This window comes from Perognathus longimembris, chromosome 28 (assembly GCF_023159225.1).
Source record: "Perognathus longimembris pacificus isolate PPM17 chromosome 28, ASM2315922v1, whole genome shotgun sequence".
Taxonomy (NCBI): domain Eukaryota; kingdom Metazoa; phylum Chordata; class Mammalia; order Rodentia; family Heteromyidae; genus Perognathus; species Perognathus longimembris.
Genome location: NC_063188.1, coordinates 17,077,647 through 17,098,767, shown reverse-complemented (window position 1 = coordinate 17,098,767; position 21,121 = coordinate 17,077,647). Strand labels below are relative to the sequence as shown.

General features: G+C 44.1%; 1 protein-coding gene across 1 annotated transcript; it reads left to right on the top strand.

Annotated features, from left to right (window-relative positions):
• The first annotated feature begins 9,643 nt into the window (after positions 1 to 9,643).
• Rab33a (RAB33A, member RAS oncogene family) lies at positions 9,644 to 21,121 on the top strand. The gene is made up of 2 exons (XM_048336428.1): positions 9,644 to 10,174; positions 20,525 to 21,121. The coding sequence occupies exons 1-2, from the start codon at positions 9,917 to 9,919 to the stop codon at positions 20,978 to 20,980; spliced, it is 714 nt and encodes a 237-aa protein (XP_048192385.1). The 5' UTR covers positions 9,644 to 9,916; the 3' UTR covers positions 20,981 to 21,121.

The window sequence follows — 21,121 nt, the reverse complement described above, 5'->3', positions numbered from 1 at the left end:
TCGCGCTCCCCCCCGTCCCTTCACGCTCACACTACGCAGGCTCCTCCCCCCCAGCGGGCGGACGTCGGACTCTGGAAGCCGGTTCCTTAGAGTTGAGGCGGCGAAAGGGGGGAGGTATTGCTGGGGAGGGAGGGAGGGAATTGCTAGTGGAGTCCTACTGCGCAGGCGCAGCCTCAGCCCTGCATTGTGATTGGTCGCACCCTGAGAGGCTTTGCGCACGCGCTTAACGACCCGCCTGTTTTGCACAGACCCCCGGTTGAGGCTCTGGCTGCTTAGCGCCTGCCGGCGAGTTGGTAGCAGTGTGATGGGCTCAAAGAGTTTGGAAAGCTGTCCAAAGAGAGTCCAGTGGACTTAACTTAGCTGAGGCTGTAGCTGATGTTGCCTCTAGGTCATGAGAATAACTGATATAACAGAATCTTACAAAGTCTGACTTCAGCACCGCACTTTCGCTTTCCTGCTTTAGGCCACTAGTTACCACGCGCACATGCCTTCCCGATCCTCCTGACGTAATCCACTTCCAGGCTTTGCATGGGTCCGAGTCGGTCGGGGCACTTCTGAGATCCGGAAAGTGTTTCAGGCTTCTACCGGTTGCTGTCCGATTTCTATGCAGCGAATTTCTGGGACTCAGAATCATGCCGGGTGGTTTCTTCTCGCCACTTTTCTATTGTGGTATTATGTACTAGGTGCTGTATCGGGTACCATAGATAGACATGCTGTGATGGCTTCTGTGCTTATTGTGAACAGGATGCTTGCTGGCAAACAGTTTGCTTCCTAAGCTTTCGGTGGGAGAAATCCGAAGCAGGACTTTTAACAGTTGGGCGGGACCTATATGACTAGTGAGTGGAGTAGGTTATTTTGCTGTATGCATAACACATACACCTTTTTCAAAGCTTTCAGTTACTTATTTTTTCTTTTAATATTTTACTGTTATGAAAGTGATGTACATAGAGGTTACAGTTATGTAAGTTAGGTACTGAGTACCCCCTTCTTTTTGGACCCCCTTCGCTCCAACTCTCCCAGTTTTCCCCTCCTCTACCACTTGAGCCACAGTGCCACTTCTGGCTTTTTCTATATATGTGGTGCTGAGGAATTGAACCCAGGGCTTCATGTATACAAGGCGAGCACTCTACCACTAGGCCATATTCCCAGCCCCTGCATTGCACTTCTGTGTATCTCCCACAATGTGTGAATGCCTAAAATCCTGTATAATCTATCATGTAATGGTATATTTTAGGCCTAGAAAACATATGTCCTTTGCCTCTCGGAGTGTGGCTTACCTCACTTAACATGATTTATTTTAGTTCCATCCATTTACCTGCAAATGGCATAATATTATTCTAATTGCTGTGTAAAATTCCATTGTAGGACTGGGAGTGTAGCTTAGCAGTACAGTGCTTGCCTAGCACGCTTGAAGCCCTGGGTTCAATTCCTCAGTATCACATAAACAAAAAAGCCAGAAGTGGTGCGACGACTCAAATGGTAGAGTGCTAGCCTTGAGCAAAAAGAAGCCAAGGACAGTGCTCAGGCCCTGAGTTCAAACCCCAGGACTGGCAAAACAATCCATTGTATATATAAACCACATTTTTTAATCCCTTCATCCATTGTAGGGCATCTGGTCTGTTTCCGTATCTTGGCTATTGTGCTGGACTGTTTCCATAACTTGACTATTGTGAATAGGGTAGCAATGAACATGGATGTGAAAGTATCTTTATGATATCCTGGCTTTTGATGTTCTGGATAGATGTCCAGGTCTGGGTCACCAGAAGATCTATGTTTAGGCTTTTTTTTTGGTAGAACCTCTACAGACTGCTGTGCAGAGTGGTTGTACTAGTTTATGTTTCCACCAGCAGTGCCCTAGGGTTCCTCCCCCCCCCCCATCCATGCCACCATTTGTTGTTCTAATTCATGCTGTTGGCCAATAACTTGATTAAGATGGAATCTCAGAGTTATTTTGATTTGCCTTTCCTCTATGGCCAGAAATGTTGAGCATTTCTTCATGTGCGTTTCTCTGCCATTCTTTCCTCTTCTGAGAAGTCTCTCCTTAACTTCTTTGCTGATTTAGTGGTTGGTTTGTTAGTTTTGGGGAGAGGGTACGTTTTAAGCTCTTTGTATATTTTGGATATTAGGCTCTGTCAGATGTATTGATGGTAAAGATTTTTCCAGTCTGTTGGCTGTCTTTCTAATTTAGTAATTATGTCCTTTGCAGAAACCTTTTATTTTGATGTAAACCCATTTGCGAAGTCTCTTTCCTATCCACTGTGCCTCTGAGACTCTTTACAAAATGTTTCTGACAAGCCAGGCACTGGTAGCTCAGTCCTGTAATCCTAGCTACTTAGGAGCCTAAGATCTGAGGATCACAGTTCAAAGCTAGCCCAGGCAGAAAAGTCTGTGAGACTCCTATCTCCAATTAATTAATCACCAGAAAACTGGAAGTGGTGCTGTGGTTCAAGTGGTAGAGCACTTGCCTTGAGCTAAAGAGCTCAGGGACAGAGCCCCAAGTTCATGCCCTGTGACTAATAAAAAAAAAAAAGGAAAGAAACCTATGCCTATGAATTGTAGTGTTTCTCCTACTCCCTCTTACAATAAGTGCTTTCAACTTTTCAGGTGTGACATTGAGGTCTTTGATCTACTTTGAATTGATATTAGCACATGGTGACAAATGGATCAACTTTTAGTTTCCTGCATATGAATGCCCAGTTTTCCAAACCGTGAATCTTGGGCTCCCTTATCAAACATCAGATAACTTTACATATTAATTTAATTTAATAAATATTTATTAATAAATATTAAATAATATAAATAAAATTATATATAAATAAAATTAATAAATATTAAGCACTTGCTGTTGTACTGTACCATGAAAGGGGACTTCAGTGCGTATGAAAAGTATAGGAAATGTGTCTACTTGGAATGATGATTTATATGCTTATTTTGGCAATACCTGACACAGAGCAAGAGAGAAGAACCTGGAATGGACTTGCTAAGGACCAACTTCATACAGGGCTATCTTGAAGGCTGAACAATAAAGCTCATCATGCAGAAGGAGGAAGAGCATTTCCTATGGTGATTGCACTGAGATCAAAGGTTACATTTTAGTGGTTAATCTAACCTTGAGTCTAGATGGACCCATTTTGAATCCTAGCACTGCCACCTGGGCAAGTCACTTAATTGCCTCAATTTCCTCATCCACCGGTTATGCAAGACTGTTAGGAAAACTAAACTAACTAGCATTTCTAAAGTGTCTTAAAAAAAAAAAAAGCACCATGCTGTTGGTTGCATTTAAAGGCCTGGGGGCATCTGTGTGAGGTGGCAGATGGCCACACTGGGGAAACAGAGGCAGGAAGAGAATCTTGAGTTGGAGTCCATCCTGGGTTACATAGAGAGACTGTCTCATAAACCACAACACTAATCTGTTGTTTTATAAATGGAATTCAGCACATTTTCAGGGAACTGTGACAGAGAACATATTGTACTAGGTAGTTGAGATAAGGACAAGTAAGTATGTTAGGGCCAAATTTGAACTGGCAAAAGCATTTGGTCCTAGTCTTTGTGATTGAGGAAGTTACTGGGGCTTATTTTCTTAATGGGTTGAGGGTAGGCAATGCAGTTACAAAAGCATGTTTTGGGAAGTTTAGCACTAGAAAGCAATATTTATTCAGTGAAAATGATCCCAGGTTCCCTTCGCTATTCAGCAAAATAGGCCTCAGAAGTGCAGGTAATGATAGTTTATCTAGGTCTGTTTCAGAGGATATGGATTGAAAACATCAATCCCAGAATAAGATACGAGTGTGTGTGTGTGTGTGTGTGTGTGTGTGTGTGTGTGTGTGTGTGTGTGTGTTTTGTTTTGTTTTTGCCAGTCCTGGGGCTTGAACTCAAGGCCTAAGCGCTGTTCTTGGCTTGGTTTTGCTCAAGGCTAGCACTCTACCACTTGAGCCACAGCGCCACTTCTGCCTTTTTCTATATATGTGGTGCTGAGGAATTGAACCCAGGGCTTCATGCATGCTAGGCAAGCACTCTACCACTAAGCCACATTCTCAGCCTGTGTGTATAGTATTTTAAGGCCATTATAGAGATTGCTATTTATTGATATTTCTAAAACATCACCAATATACCAATATACTCTAGAGGTTGAGGCAGGATGAAAACCTGAGACCAGCAGTTGTTGTTTTTTAATAATTAAATTTTGTTGACAAGGTGTTGTACAAAAGGGGTATAGTTACATAATAAGGCAGTGAGTACATTTCTTTTTTTTTTTTTTTTTTTTTTTTTTTTGGCCAGTCCTGGGCCTTGGACTCAGGGCCTGAGCACTGTCCCTGGCTTCTTCGCGCTCAAGGCCAGCACTCTGCCACTTGAGCCACAGTGCCGCTTCTGGCCGTTTTCTGTGTATGTGGTGCTGGGGAATTGAACCTGGGGCCTCGTGTATCCGAGGCAGGCACTCTTGCCACTAGGCTATATCCCCAGCCCCAGTACATTTCTTGTGTTATCTTACACCCTCATTTTTCTTTCCTTTCCCTACATCAGGTAGGGATATATACAATATCCAGTGTACCAAAATCATATACAGTAACCACGTAGGGTACGTTTCACCTGGAACTTTAAATGTAACATCAAGAATAGAATTCTCTTGTGTTCTTCTCTTGGAGTTATTTTTGTTTATCCTTGTCTTATATGATCATGTGTACATAGCTGTTGAGCTATTGTGATCCACTGATAGGTCTATTCTAGACCTTTTTATGTTTAGTAGTTGTTTGGTTTTAGATACATAATGTAAAGTCGCTGACCCAAGCATGTGGAAATACCATTTGAAAAGAAGTTTCTTGTTTTGCAGACATGGTTTCTACTGCCCTCCCCCCCCCCCCCGCCACACCCTAACGGACATATATCAAGGAGGCCATGACCCTTTGTTCTCTGTGTTCTAGGCTTGTCTCACTCAACATTATTTGTTCAAGTTCTGACCATTTCCCTGTGAGTATCAATATTTTATCATTTCTAATCGCTATGTAGTATTCCATTGTGTATAGGTACCATATTTTTTGTATCCATTCATCTGTAGTGGGGCATCTGGATTGTTTCCATATTTTGGCTATTGTGAATTGTGCAGCAAAAAGCATGGATGTGCAGATGTCTTTATGATATCCTGAGGCCTGTTGTTCAGGACAGATGCCTAGGAGTGGTATGGCTGGGTCAAAGGTAGGTCTATGCTGAGCTTTTTGAGGAACCTCCATACTGTTCTCCAAAATGGTTGTACTAATCTGCACTCCCACCAACAATGGAGAAGGGTTCCTCTTTCCCCGCACCCCCTCCAGCATCTGTTGTTGCCTGAGTTCAGAGTATAGGCCATTCTAACTGGAGTGAGGTGGTATCTCAGGGTTGTTTTTATTTGCATTTCCTTTACTGCCAGGGATGTTGAACATTTCCTCATATGTTTCTCTGCCATTTTTATCTCTTCTCCTGTGGAGTCTCTCTTTAGCTCCTTTGCCCATTTAATAATTGATTTATTGGGTTTGGAGGGGTTTTTTTGAGTTCTGTGTAGATGACAGATATTAGGCCTTTGTCTGTTGCTGTGCTGGTGAAGATCCTTTGAGACCAGCAGTTTGGAGCCACCCAAACAACATAGTGAGACTGTGTTTCTTAACAACAATAGTACCAAAATAGTAATAAAAACTAATAATAAACATGGATTGATTAAATCAAAAAGTTGATCATATCTGTTGATAAAGGGCTTCAGAACAGTGAAAATTATGACAATCAGGTACTTGTAAAGCACACATATATAGGTTATTTAATGAAATATATATGGGGGCTGGGAATTTGGCTTAGCAGTAGAGTGCTTGCCTTGCATGCATGAAGCCCTGGGTTCCATTCCTCAGCACCACATAAACAGAAAAAGCCAGAAGTGGCTCTGTGGCTCAAGCGGACAGTGCTCAGCCCCTGGAGTCCAAGCCTCAGGACTAGCAAAAGAAAAGATATATGGAAACTGGGTACTGGTGGCTCATACCTGTAATCCTAGCTACTCAGAAGGCTGAGATCTGAGGATTTGAAGCCAGCCAAGTCTGTGAGAGTCTTATCTCTAATAAACTAGTCAGAAAAAGCTGCAAGTGATGCTAAGGCTCAAATGGTAGGGTGCTAGCCTTGAACACAAGAGGCTCAGGGACAGCACACCTAGGTCCTGAGTTCAAGCCTTGGTTCAGGACTGGCAAAACAACAAAAAATGCATTCATAACATACATTTTCTTTTTGCAAAGTCAACATAAGTAGAAGTACCCCCTAAAGAACTCTCACCCATCGCATAGTAATAACATTTTTTCTTACTCTTTTTTATTTTTTGTGCTGGTCCTAGGGTTTGAACTTTTGCTCAAGGCTAGTGTTTTTTTTTTAAATAATAATTACTTATCTACTGTCAAAGTGATGTACAGAGGGGTTACAGTTTCATACGTTAGCCCATGGGTACATTTCTTATACTATTTGTTACCTCCTCCCTCATTCCCCCCTCCCCCCCTTTCCCTCTCCCCCCAATGTGTTGTTCAGTTGGTTTACACCAAATGGTTTTGCAAGTATTGCTTTTGGAGTCATTTGTCTTTTTATCCTTTGTCTCTCAATTTTGATATTCCCTTTCTAATACCAGTATATACAGTATTCAGGGTACTCAGATGAGTACCCTGTGGGGACAACCACAGGCAGGGGATACAAGAGGATCATCAACAAAAGAAGCTATGGTTTCACATGGCATGTTGAAAGTAATTACAACAGTGATATAACAGTCGTTTCCATAACATGGAGTTCATTTCACTTAGCATCATCTTATGTGTTCATAAGGGCATAGCTATTGGGCCTTGTGATCCTCTGCTGTGACTTCAAGGCTAGTGCTCTATCACTTAGCCACAGTTCCACTTCCAGCTTTTTGAGGTCGGCTATTAGAGATAACAGGTTCAGACTTTTCTGCTTAGGCTCAGTCTCCTGAGTAGGATTGCAAGTGTAAGCTGCCAGCACCCAGCTTTAAATACATACACACACACACACACACACACACACACACACACACACACACACATACACTCTATTTTTTTTTTTTTTTTGGCCAGTCCTGGGCCTTGGACTCAGGGCTTGAGCACTGTCCCTGGCTTCTTCCCGCTCAAGGCTAGCACTCTGCCACTTGAGCCACAGCGCCCCTTCTGGCCATTTTCCATATATGTGGTGCTGGGGAATCGAATTGAAAGCTTCATGTGTAGGAGGCAAGCACTCTTGCCACTAGGCCATATTCCCAGCCCACACACTCTATTTTTTAAAGAAGTTGTACAAAGGGGTTTTAGTTCAAGCAGTCAGTTGATTAGTACAATGTGTATTGACCAATGTCACCCTGAGCACTCTTCATTACACAAAAGAGTTTATTTTGCTATATACTTCTTTCTTTTATTGTGACAGTCCTAGGGCTTGAACTCAGAAACTGTGTTATGTCCCTGAGCTTTTATGCTCAAGGCTAGCACTCTACCACTTGAGCCATAGCTCTACTTCTGGCTTTTGGGTGGTTAATTGGAGATAAGCATCTCATGAACTTTCCTACCCAGCCTGGCTTTAAACTGTGATCCTCAGATCTCAGCCTCCTAAGTAGTTAGGCTTACAGGCTTGAGTTGCCAGTGCCCAGCAATATACACACATTTCTAGAAATCAAAATTCCTGACTTTCAAGGATAGACTCAATGGCAAGTTTTTTCTTTTTCCAGAAACATGCATGTAACTAATGGTATGGGCATGCAATTCTTTTATATCAGGAAGTTAGCATGAATTGTAACTGTGTATTGGCCAAACCTCTTTCTAATATATGTACAGATTGTGCCCAATTAATAGTTACCTCCACTCTTTTTTCCAAACAGCTATTCTTCTGCAGGTAAAGGTCACCCAGGGTTGCCAGCTCCTCATACAGAGAAGAATGAACCAGCAAACTATATTACCTGGACAGCAGACCATTGAACAAAAATGCTTTTCTATGAGAATAGGTATTCATAATGTTGAATTTGGTTTAGCTAACTAAGATTAAATTCTTCTATGGATGGTTTTAATATTAGTTTAATCAGGAGGTTTACAATATATTTACTGACTCAGTATGAAACTTTTCTAGAAGGCCCAGTTTGACTAATGTGAACTTTGCTGAATAATCACATTCAGTTTGCTTACACATATATCACTGATGCACTAAATTGTTTTTGTCTTAAGGGGGGATGGATTCACATTGTCTGTTCTTGTGGTTCAGGGTCACATACAAGATGGCAGCTCATGTGTGCTACTTGAATTCCAGATGACATTTGCAGTGTCTCATATTTTTGATACTATTGGCATATGTCAAAGTCACTTTTGCCTATGAAAATGAGAGGAAGGATAAAGTCTTAAAAACAAGCATAAATGGGTGTCCTTTATTGTATGTGAACTGCCGTTTCATAAAATTGATTTTAAACAAACTCTGAACCTGGAAATCGCTTTGGGGATAGGGAATAGTGATTTTGATCAAGATATGTGGTGGTTCTTAAGCTGCCCTTTAATACAGTAAGAAAGTTGTGTTCATTTATCCTTGTCCAAGCATAATCTAGGCATCTGGCAAATTAGACCCAACTACTTTTTTGTACATTCGCTTGCAGGGGGGTGAAGCCTCCTTGGGATTCCCAACTCCGCTGGAAACCCTGCCATTCTGTAGCGGAGTGTAGTGAAATGGAAAGCTCAAAGTGCATGGCACCATGAGATTTATGCCGTGTCTTCAGATCCCTTTCTAGGGCCTGTAATGGTTGGTTCCAGAATCAAAGTCTGCTTTTGCCGGAGCTGCCAGCACTAGCTTACCCCCTTCTCCTGTCCTGGCTATGGCCCGCTCCTGAGGAAGGCCTTCCCCATTGGCCAGCTAAACACAACCGACTGTGGCAGCCAATGGGAGCTGCTCTCTTGAACATTCAGAGGATGGGTGCTCGTGGTGTGATGAGGGGAGGTTGGCGCCTGGTACGCACCCCCCTACATCAGGCACGTCTTTTGACAGAAGCAGCAACACCCTTTACAAACGCATACCGGCACCCCCATCTCCCTCCTGTCAGCTGCACAGGGTCCTTCACAACCCGCTGCTTGTCTTGGCAGCGCCCTGCCCGGTTCCTTTAGCCTCAGCGTGTGCCTGCTTTCTCCCTAAGAGAGAACATCCTTTTATGCCAAGGCTTTAGCGGGAGACAGGGGACCACGGAGATGGCACCGTTGCCTGCCACTCCCAAGGTGAAAAAGGTATCTCCGAGTCCCCACCCCACCCCCACTGAGATGCGAGTTGCATTGCCTGGAGGCTGGAGGGCTCCTGCTTTCTCGTAGAGTGAAGCGCTCTTTGTCCTCCCCAGCCGTGCGCCCTGCCCCCTGCCCCAATGCAATCAGAGCAAGTGGAATGGGAAGCCTGAAATCTAGAGCAGACGTGAGGGTGAGGAGAAAGGAAGTCTGTGCCACCCTCCCCCCACTCCTTTTCCTCCTCCTTAGGCCTCCCTCCTGGGTGTCCCTGGGGTCCAGACAGGGGAGGGTCTAAGCAAAGGCGCGGCCCAGGATCACGAGCCCGAGCGTCCCATCAGAGAGCACGGGCATAGACAGGAAGACAAGGCTCGCTGCTGGTCCACCCACCGCCTCTCCTTTGCCTGGCTTTTGTGTCAGTGCTTAGGAGCTGCAAAGAGGGTGTTCTGGAGAAGGGGGGGGGGCTGGTTGGGGTGAGAGGCACCCCTTTTGCGCGCGCGTGCGCGCACACGCACACTCACACACGCGTTGCTGGCACACGCACACACGGGCGGACACACACTCAGACACGCACACACGCACCAGCACAAAGCTCGCTCATCTCGAGCACACTAACGTGGCCGGCTTTCTTTGTGTGCAGCCCTCGAGGGGGGTTGGGGCCCCAGCCCGGTCCTAGGGAGATGGCGCAGCCTATCCTGGACCATGGGAGCCTGCAGCCCGCCTCAGCGGCTGGCCTGGCATCCCTGGAGCTCGAGTCATCGCTGGACCAGTACGTGCAGATTCGCATCTTCAAAATCATCGTGATTGGAGATTCCAACGTGGGCAAGACTTGCCTGACCTTCCGCTTCTGCGGGGGAACCTTCCCTGACAAGACTGAAGCCACCATCGGGGTAGACTTCAGGGAGAAGACTGTGGAAATCGAGGGCGAGAAGATCAAGGTGATCCAGCCGGTCAGGTCCGGGAAGGGAGGGACCTGGGAAGGGGCTTCTCCCGAAGCATCGCTCTAGTGTTTATAAATGTCCTGCGCAGGCTGTGTCTCCACTCGCTGAGCCCCAAACCCTCAGCATGTCCTTCTCCCTTTTTTTTTGCTTCTATCAGTGGCTGCATCCCCACCTCCCCCAATTTTTCAAGGCAAGCGGGAGTGGTTGCATTCTTATCCATTACCCCTGCTTGACAGCATCTGTGAGGAAAGGGGGAACAAAATAAACCATATCTGAGCTCATCCTTGACCCTGAGCTAGAGCAGCAGCACCTGTGGACAGAAGCAGGCAGAGTCCGTTTATGGGATGGATCCTAAAACACTTTACACATCTTGAGGTCTTTTTTTACCTGTCAACTGCTAACAGATTGGGGGAAAAAACCACTTCAGCTGAGCCTTGTGGCATTATGGGAGGACAGAATAGAAATCAGTCCAGAATGAAAGCTGTTTTATTTCCAATTCTAGTTTACAACTATTATTTGAGGCTGAGTTGGGACAGGGGTAGAGTGGAGTGGTTATGGCACAAAACCACCAGCCTTAAAGGCTGAGAAACTCATGCACTGGCCCTGTAGAATAGATAAAACTTATTCTTTGAGAACAGCCTCTTTCAGATGATATCGTCTTTCCTGGTCTGGAGAAACCTAATGAATGAATTGTCCATTATTCATTCTACTGGCATTGTCTTCAGAAGGCCTTTTGTAAAAATATAAAGCAACTTCTCTGAGGGCTATGGAGAGTGCCTTGCCTGTCCCCAACCAAAAACTAGTTTTTTAAATAAGCTAAGTAAAATATTTTTCCAAGATTATTTACTTGGGCTTGCCCTTATTTCAGAAAAGGTAGAAAACCAGTAGGGCAGGAATATGTCAAATAAGCTGGAGGGAGAACATGGCAAGGTCAGCTTTGTGTCACAAGAGGCAAGGAGGGGCAGGATGATGGGGAGAGAAGGGCTTAAAAAGACACTGGGGATACTGAAGACCAACTCCTCTACACAAATACTTGGCTGTTTCTTGACCCTTCTAGGAAGGGTCCAGGGTGAAGACAAACCTCTTATTTGTCAAACAGACAAAGTGACCAGAGGCCTCTCTTTTGAATGAAGTACAGAGAAAGCTTGAGCAACTGAGAGGCTGATCAAGATAACCCAAATTATGCTGGGTTCTTTGATTATGAAAATGAATGCATTTTAAAATGGCTTCAGAAACCAAGCCAAGGCTCTAGATGTCAGGAAGATGATCAGCTAAGTACTGACAGAGGAGAGCCCCAGGGGCAGGGAGCTAGAACATTCTTTTGAACTTGTGATCTTTTTTTCCTCCTCCTATATTGGAAAGTCAAAGGAGGGATCCATCCCTTGTCTGTTCCAAGTATTCTCATATTGATATTTGCACAGTTAAGGACTTCTAGTGGGTTTAGGTGCTTTAATATAAGGCAGTTAGAGTCTGGAAAGTCTAAAATGTGATTTCTCAATCTATTTTTTTTTTTACCAGTCCTGGGGCTTGAACTCAAGGCGGGAGCACTGCCCCTGGCTTCTTTTTGCTCAAGGCTAGCACTCTACTACTTGAGCCACAGCGCCACTTCTAGCCTTTTCTATATATGTGGTGCTGAGGAATCAAACCCACAGCTTCATGTATTTGAGGCAAGCGCTCTATCACTAGGCCATATTCCCAGCCCCGACTTTTTACTCTAAATTCCAAGTATATTTATGGATGCTCTGAAACCCTCAAAAACCTTACAGTTTTTGTTTAAAATCAAGTATTAAACTGAGCCAAAGAGTGCCTTGGACTTAAAAGGGGGGAAATATTTCAATCTGAAATCAGGGTGAAGGGAAACACAGTATTTGAGAATCTAGAGAAGAAAGGGAAAGGAGGGAAGAGAGGGAAGGAGGAACGTGCAACATGAGGAATTGGGGGGGGGATGAGGAGTGGACCTGAGTCATCACTCAATGGCCTTTGGGAGATCGTCAAACTATTCTGTCCCTTTTACTACCCCTGTATTTATCCAAAGTAGGTTTCACAGTCTCTGCCAAGGATTCCAGACTCTTTCCCAGAGGGCAGAGCCTGTGACAGTGTGACTCACTGGAAACAGAGCTCAGCACAATACCACGTGCAAATAAATGCTTCATAGGGATTTTTTTAGGGAAGATGATATATTCAAGAGGACAAAGCCTTGTGACACTGCTCAAGGAGGAGCTTTCTGAGGGCAGATTCTACAGCAACTCAGGATGGAGTGTAGGAGTAGGGAGGTGGCCACTCTTGCCTTTTGTAAAGCTACGGAAATATCAAGGCCAAATCTGGCAAATGAGCGACCAGCATGTCTGTGGGAAGATGGCAGAGATCAGAGATGTTGCCCATGCTTTGCCTATGCTGGAGTTTCTCAAGGAACAAGTGCCAAAACAAGGGTAGGAAGTGACTGCCAAAGGGCCGATCCCCTCTGGAGGAGAGGGAACTGTCCAGTGTGCCAGGCCAAGGTAGTCCTAGACTACAGCTAGCCACAGAAGGCTGTTGGCTTTATAAAATAACAGGCCTCATTAAGACAGGGGGGAAAGAGACCTCAGCCAGCTTTTCTTCTCAATGCAAGAACAGGGTGTGCCCTCTCCCAGCCTGCCTCACTGTGTCCTAGGGGAGCATGTATGACAGAAAATCCCTGCTGGGGGATGATTGAATTGCCATAGTTGGAGAGATATTGTTAATTATCAGGCCACCCCTCAGGGACTATAGCTCCATTTGGCCTTTCCAGTCACTCTGTCCCTCACCCTCATCCCATCCCATTTACAACCCAGTATTTTCTGGTTAACAGAAACTCAAGGAAAGCCTCCGATGTATGGGAAATAATGTCTTCTATTTATTGAATAAACAAAGACCCCAGGCTAGGCACTGTGCATGCATTGTCTCATTCGAGACTGACAGCAACCCTATGAATTAGGATTATTTTCTCATTCTCATTTTACAGATAAGGACACTGAGGTTGAGAAATGAAATAGTGTATCCAGGGGCACATGGATCTATTGACTCTTTTTTTTTTTGCCAGTCCTGGGGCTTGGACTCAGGGCCTGAGCACTGTCCCTGGCTCCTTTTTGCTCAAGGCTAGCACTCTGCCGCTTGAGCCACAGCGCCACTTCTGGCCATTTTCTGTATATGTGGTGCTGGGGAATCGAACCCAGGGCCTCATGTATATGAGGCAGGCACTCTTGCCACTAGGCCATATCCCCAGCCCCAGGATCTATTGACTCTTGAGCCTAAGCATGCCACCTGCCTTCCTTGTGACAGGGCCAGGATTTCAATCCAGATTTAGAGCCATGCTCTGCTGCACTGTAGGGGGCGATGTCCAGTCCCTTCGAATGGGAAAAGTGGGGTGCTGGCCAGCCAGTTTTGCTTTCTTCTAGGTCAGGGACCTAGGAGTATTAAAGATGTCTCCTTTAGGGACAAAGGCATAGCACAGCGAAAGAGTGTGTGCTTAGTATACATGAGGCACTGGGTTCTAACCCTAAAAACACAGAAAAATAAATGAAGGAAAACATGTCCTTTTCATCATACCTAGGACACTGAACTGAGTGCCTGGGTTGTGCTTTTTATGTCTTACCTTGGGCATGAAAATCAATGACTAGTCAAAGATAGAAGACACTTTAGAGACTCTGTAATTTAAAGCCTTCATTTTACATATAGGAAATTGGGAGTCAATGAGGGCAAGTCATTTGCCCCAAGATCACACAGAACCAGGCCTACACATCATATCTCCTAAATCCCTTTGGGGTATTTTTCTCCATGTACTATGCTGTCAAGCATGTAAATCCCCTCTATCCATTTGACTAGCTGGGTTACTTGTGACAGAGGCATCATATGGGAAAGCTGACAGTTTTTCCTGATTAACCTAGTAAAGGTAGAGGCATCTCCCAACCCCCAAAGGAAAGGTGGAAGCCAGGCATAGTGCTGCATACCTGTAATCCCACTTACATGGGTGGCAGAGGTAGAAAGATTTCTAGACAAGGCTGGTTTCTTTGGAATTGTGAGACTGTATGTAAAAAAGAGCTAAAAACTGGGCTGGATCATGGCTCCAGTGGTAGAGCACCTTCCCACAAAGCATAAAGCCCTGAGTTTGAACTCCACTATCATCACTACCACTGGGGGGAAAAGGTGGCACTCCCCTTCATCCTTATTAGATGTCTGTCTCCAGTTTTAGCTCACTGTATTTAGTCGTTCTCAGTCCCAAAGTATTGGAAAACAATACTTTGAAACAGTAGACGAAACAATAAATGGGCTTAGGTAGTAGAGGAAGGCTTAGAAAGGAATTTTTCAGTTATTCTTAGTAAATTCTCATGGAAGTGGTCCTTCTGCCTAATTTTTCCTACACACTAAACATTCCCTCTGCCCCAGCCCTCAGGACCAGGTAAACTGTAGGTCAGCTGTAGCTGTGGGCAGGTCCCGCCCATAACTGTAGATTGCTGCTCCCTAGGGAAAACAGCTTCCTGTGTCACATTACTGGGTGGATGAAGGTTGAGCCCAGTGTCTTTGGATGTGGCCTGCAGTCAGAATGACATCATGTCTTCCTTGGGGCTTCTAAGCTTCCATCCTCTTCCAGTCAGCTTGGTGGTTCATTATCTGGCAATGTGTGTTTCTGTCACCCTCTCTGCCTCTCTGTGTACGAGTTTTATTTTCTCTGTTCTCCTTTGCCATTTTGTAACAGCTGTGTGTGTGTGTGTGTGTGTGTGTGTGTGTGTGTGTGTGTGTGTTACATGCAGATGGGAAAGTACAGCTGGATGAAGAAAGATTTCTTTTAAACTTTTCCCATCATCCACTGAACTATGCTCCAAAGTTTGCAGATGCCTTTGCCTACTCCCCCCTTTTTGTTGTTACACTTTTGCCCTACCCTATCAGTCTGCAACAAAAAGACATTCATGCCTTATTGATAGAAAAAAGCCAGACATGTTCCCTAGAGAGAAAAAACTCTCCTGTCAGCTAGGAGCGCGTGCTGGGAATAGGTCAGGGGGCACTGCTGAAATTTGCTCAGGCAGGGATGGCTCTTGGAGAACTATCTTTTTTTTAAAAGCTTGATTTCTCTTTGGTAACTTTCCCATGATGTACCCCTCAAAACCTTCCTCCCTCCAGCTTCCCACCAGTTTGGGCCCATTGCCATCCACTGAGGGCATGTTGGCAGTGTTCTTCTCCATCCCCCTCCTCACTGAACTACCCTTGCCTTACATGTTTCAGCTTCCAGAAGCTAAGCCTTCTGTGCTTTCTAGGACAAGGAGCAATAGGAACAGAGGAGGGCTGATGGGCTTTCACAGACCATAACAACTGGTATTTACAGAGCATTTTACAGTTGGGTAAAGCTCTTATGCATTATTTCATTGGATTGTCCTGGCAACCAAGGGAAAGTCAAGTTCCCATTATAGGGGTAAGGAAAATGAAGGTTAAGTGACTAGCCTAGCCATTCAATTACCTCTAAGTGGAATAACTGGAGTCTGCCTTCCTGACACCACCCAATTTGTCAATTGCCCATTCAGATTCAATCCATTCGGTGGAGATTTCAGGTGAGGGAGAAAGAGAGTGTGTATACTGTTGGTTATCTGTATTCAACCAACAGAGGATCAAAAATATTAAAAAAAAGATTGCACCTATGCTAATCCTATACAGGCTTTTTTTTTCTTTCTCGCTGTTCCCTAAGAAATAGAACTATTTATGTAATATTTATATTGTGTTGTCTATTATGAGTAATTTACCTAGGTGCTGATGGCTCACAACTGTGATCCTAGTTACTCAAGAGTCTGAGATCTGAGAACTATGGTTCAAAGTCTGCTTGGGCAGCAAAATCTGTGAGAGTCTTTTTTAAAGTAACTAGCAAAAGTCTGGAAATGAAGCTATGGCTTATGTGGTAAAGCACCAGGCTTGAGTGGAAAAAAGCTAAGGGACAGCATTTTGGTCATGAGTTCAAGCCTTAGTACTAGCACCAGAATAATAATCTAGAAATGACTAAAGCATACCAGAAGGTATGTGTTCATATACCATGATAAGTGTCACACTGTATCATATAGATACTTGAGCTTCCATGCTTTGGTTATCTGAGAGGCTTCAAGAGCCAATCATTCATGGATACGGAGGGACCACCGTGTTAGGCAAGGTTAGTCACGCACTTTCAAGGAATGCTATACTCACTGCATTCCTCTATGAGATGGCTGTTCTTATCTGTATTTTCCAGATCAAGACACTGAGATAAAGTAACTTGTCATAAGGACACCTAAGTAGCACATGATTTGGGAGATGTTTTGCCTCTACTGGACCCCACTGATTCTCAGAGGGAAATGAGGCCCTGGGCATATGTGAAGATATGCTTATGCTTTCGCTGCCTGGCAGAGACCATGGTTTTGGTTTTGGTTTTGCCAGTCCTGGGGCTTGAACTCAGGGCCTAGGCTCTGTCCTTGAGCCTCTCTGTGCTCAAGACTAATGCTTTACCACTTGAGCCACAGCACCACTTCTGGCTTTTTCTGTGTATGTTGTACTATGGAATGGAACCCAGGGTTTCATGCATGGTAAGCAAGCACTCAACCACTAAGCCATATTCCCAACCCTACCATGGAGTTCTGAGGGTGTTGAGAACAGGAACACCGAACCAAAATGGAAAAATAGCATCTCATGTACCCAGTTAGCCGGATTGATCTCTCTCCTTTTCTAAAAATGTTGAGGCCCCACTACTGATTCTTCTATTTTCTACTGACAACATGCTGCCTGCTTCCGGGCTTACCTCTTACCGCATATGGGAGGTACAAAGAGCTAGGATAAGAGAGCAGTGCTTACTGCTGAAATGCCAAGCCTCCAAATAGAAGCTACAAGGCTCCCTTGATAAGTGTTGGAAAAAACAGAGGAGACCTGCAGCACAGGGACCCTGCCTGCAAGGTCAGCAGGGAGGGAGTGTGATACACAATTAGGAAGCCAAACAGCTAACCTTACTCAGCTTCAAACACCTCACACACTCCCACCCATGTTCCTGTGAGTGATAGGTATTTTTAGAGTCCTGAGCTCATGGTGTTAAAGCATCTGCCACATGCCTGAAGGCTGAGAGGAATTCAGCCTTTCTCACAGGCAAGAGGCTAGACTTCAAAGTTAAGACTACTGGGGAGTTGGGGGCTGGAAGTGGAAATCAAGAGCCAAATGGGTATGATATTTCTGGGCAAGACTTCCTTTCTACCCACTGACTTCCATTCTTCTTCTGGCTGTTCTTTCTTCCTCTTTTCCTGTTCAGAACAGAAGGGTGGAAGGAATGAAAATATTTTCTGTCCTTGCTTGCAGAAGCAAGTCCATCTTCTAAGACAAATATAATTTTGGGTGTAACTGAAGTCAGATGCTCTCTCTGAGAGGGACTTTTCAGATACTTAATCTGCCAGACTGCTTGTAGTTTTAGTGGATCAAGCCAATACTTCCTCTTTTTTTTTTTTTGCCAATACCAGGGTTTGAACTCAGGGCCTCATTGTCCTTGCCCAGCTTGCCAGAACGCTACCCTTTGAGCCAGTCTTCCCAGTCTTGCACTTTGCTTATGATGGGTTCTCTCAGACTTTTCTGCCTAGGCTGGCTTTTAACTTCAACCCTCCTGAGTAGCTAGGATTACCAATGTTAACCACCAGTGCCTGGCCAATACTGCTTTTGATGGTAATAAGGACGATAACCATCATGATGAAGGTAACAACCTCCTCAATGAACAAACTGATATAGAAAAAGACTGCTTATGGTTTACACAAAGAAGGACCAAGAGTACTGCTGAAATATATTCTATGTGAATGATAGATACTCAAAGTGCAATATAGAAATTCCCACAAAAAGAGAATTGAAGAGAAGTTGGAGAGGATTTGAGGAAGGTAGAAGTATGTGCTGAACCTTGAAGAATGGGTGAAAGTTGGGTGCCGGTGGCTCACACCAATAATTCTAGCTACTCAGAAGGCTGAGATCTGAGGATCTCAGTTCAAAGCCAGCCATGGCAGGAAAGTCCAGGAGCCTCCTATGTCCAATTAACCACTAGAAAACCATAAGTGGCAGTGTGGTTCCAAGTGGTAGAATGCTAGCCTTGACCAAAAGAGCTTAGGAAGAGCACTCATGCTCTGAGTTCAAGCCCCATGTCAGGAAAAATAAAGAAAAAGAATAGGTGATATCAAAATAGGAAAAGAGGGGCAACCAGCTGTTTCAGGGAATGATGAACCAGCAGGACAACAGGCACGGAGGAAGGAATGAACAAGGTGTAGCTGAGTAACTGGATCAGGCTGGGAGAGGGCAAATGATGGCAGACAGAAAATTTTCCATTTGATGACATGTGCAGTAAGGGCTACCATAATTTCCTGAGAAACCAGATGACATGCTGATGTAAGCAGAGGGTTTAGGAGGCTAGTATGACAGACAAAGGTCTGACTGAGGAACAGGAATATCCAAGTAGAAAAAGAGATGATTCTGAAAGTCATGCCAAAGGAATATGGAGGCCATGTCCATAGGGGACAAAAGCTAATGTTCAGAATGATGACTCTGGGGCGCTGTAAGATCCTCAGTCAGTAAAGAGAGTCATTTATAGTTACTAGGTTATACTTACTGACTTATAATTCTAAATAAAGGCCATAGTTTGTGGCCATAATCAAATTTTCTTTGATAACTGAGAATTGCATAGGAACTTAGGACCATCATTCTGAGTATGAATGTTTCTTGGCCAAGACTTTGGATGTATAGAGGACAAAATACAGACCTTGAATATGAGTTGATTCCCAGAATATCCAGTGGGAGAGTTTTTTGACTTTTTAAAAATAATTTTTACATAATTATACAAAAGGGTTTCAAGTCAACATGTCAACTTATAACTATAATATATATAATATATCTCTATATCTCTATTATATATATACATATATATAACATATCCTAATCAGTGTCACCTGTTTCATTGTTCTACCCCATGTTACTGGTATCAGGTTTTTTTTTGTGGGACTTGAACTCAGGACCTGGACACGGTCCCTTAGCTTTTTTGTGTGTCTTCAAGGCTGGCGCTCTACCACTTGAGCTACAGCACCACTGCCCGCTTTTTCTGTGTATGTGGTACTGGGGAATCGAACCCAAAGGTTTCATGCATGCTAGGCAAGCTTTCTACCACTAAGCCACCTTCCCAGCTCCTGGTGTCAGTTTTTATCCTTCTTAAGTCGGCCTTTATCCCAAAAGCTGTGGTGCAGGAAAAAAAAATCCAGTGACTTAAATTATCTTTCTCATAACCAATAACTTAAGTTAAATTGAAAGCCAAGCATGGTGGTTTGTAAGAAAAAACCAAAAAAATCAACAATAACAAACTCAAAGAAGTACATGCTTTGAAGTAGAAAATCAGAAAATATGAAAGAAAACACCAAAAGACATTTTAGTGCTAAGATTGAACCCAAGGCCTTTACCAACTAAGCTACACCTCCAGCTCTGAAAAATGCTGTGTCTTGCTTTTCCCCTACTTGTAGTTTCTGAGCATTTCCCTTACTATTTATTCTTGGAAAACATTTTATTTTCTATGCTGGTCCTGGGGTTTGAACTCAGGGCCTGGCACTGTCTCTGAGCTTTCGTTCTCAAAGCTAGTGCTCTATTTCTTGTGTCACAGCTTCATTTACGGCTTTTTTGGTAATTAGTTGGAGATTTGAGTCTCACAGGGACTTTTCTTCCTGGTCTGGCTTTGAACTGAGATTCTTAGATCTCAGCCTCCTGAGTAGCTAGGAGTATATGCATAAGCCACCAGCGCCAGGCTTGAAGACATATAGCTATGCACTTCAGCCATTCCTTTCTTAGTGAACTGTTGGGTTGTTTTCTTTAAGTATGACTAACAGTATGATTAATCTCTTTGTACAGAATTTCAAGCACATCTTTGTTATGTCTTTGGAATAGATTTCTGGAAGTGAGACTACAAGTTATAACAGCTATGAATATTTTAAATGTTCTTGCTTAAAAATGTCAAACTGCCCTCTAAAAAAGTTGACCAATTTTTGTTCTAGGTCATCAACTAAACACTTTCAGATTTGTAACTCAATCTTTTCTTTTTCTTTTTTTTTGGCCAGTCCTGGGACCTGAACTCAGGGCCTGAGCACTGTCCCTGGCTTCTTTTTGCTCAAGGCTAGCACTCTGCCACTTGAGCCACAGCGCCACTTCTGGCCGTTTTCTGTATATGTGGTGCTGAGGAACCAAACCCACAGCTTCATGTATTTGAGGCAAGCACTCTTGCCACTAGGCCATATCCCCTACAACCTCATTTTATAATACTACAGAAACCTGTGTTCTCTTGTCTGTGTTTCCTTTTCTGACTCCACATCTGGGTCTTTGTTCCAGGTTCAGGTGTGGGACACAGCAGGCCAGGAACGCTTCCGTAAAAGCATGGTCGAGCATTACTATCGCAATGTGCATGCAGTGGTCTTTGTCTATGACGTCACCAAGATGACCTCCTTCACCAATCTAAAAATGTGGATCCAAGAATGCAATGGGCATGCTGTGCCCCCACTAGTCCCGAAGGTGCTTGTGGGTAACAAGTGTGACTTGCGAGAACAGATCCAGGTACCCTCCAATTTAGCCTTGAAATTTGCTGATGCCCACAACATGCTCTTGTTTGAGACATCAGCCAAGGACCCCAAAGAGAGCCAGAACGTGGAGTCAATTTTCATGTGCCTGGCTTGCCGATTGAAGGCCCAGAAATCCCTGCTGTATCGTGATGCAGACAGGCAGCAAGGCAAGGTGCAGAAACTGGAGTTCCCACAGGAAGCTAACAGTAAAGCTTCCTGTCCTTGTTGAAACCAAATGGTGTAAATACAAGATGAATTATCAGTGGAATTTTTTTCCCTTTCCTTTTTCTCTGTGCCTGCATAATGCTGACACCTGCTTGTTTCCATACAAATTGATATCAAAATAAAATTTGTATAGATTATCGCATGA

Bases quoted from the DNA above. Each gene is read 5' to 3' on its own strand.
- Rab33a (XM_048336428.1), top strand. From the start codon at position 9,917: ATGGCGCAGCCTATCCTGGACCATGGGAGCCTGCAGCCCGCCTCAGCG. The intron at 10,175-20,524 runs GTGATCCAGCCG...TCTTTGTTCCAG, and splicing joins TCGAGGGCGAGAAGATCAAG to GTTCAGGTGTGGGACACAGC.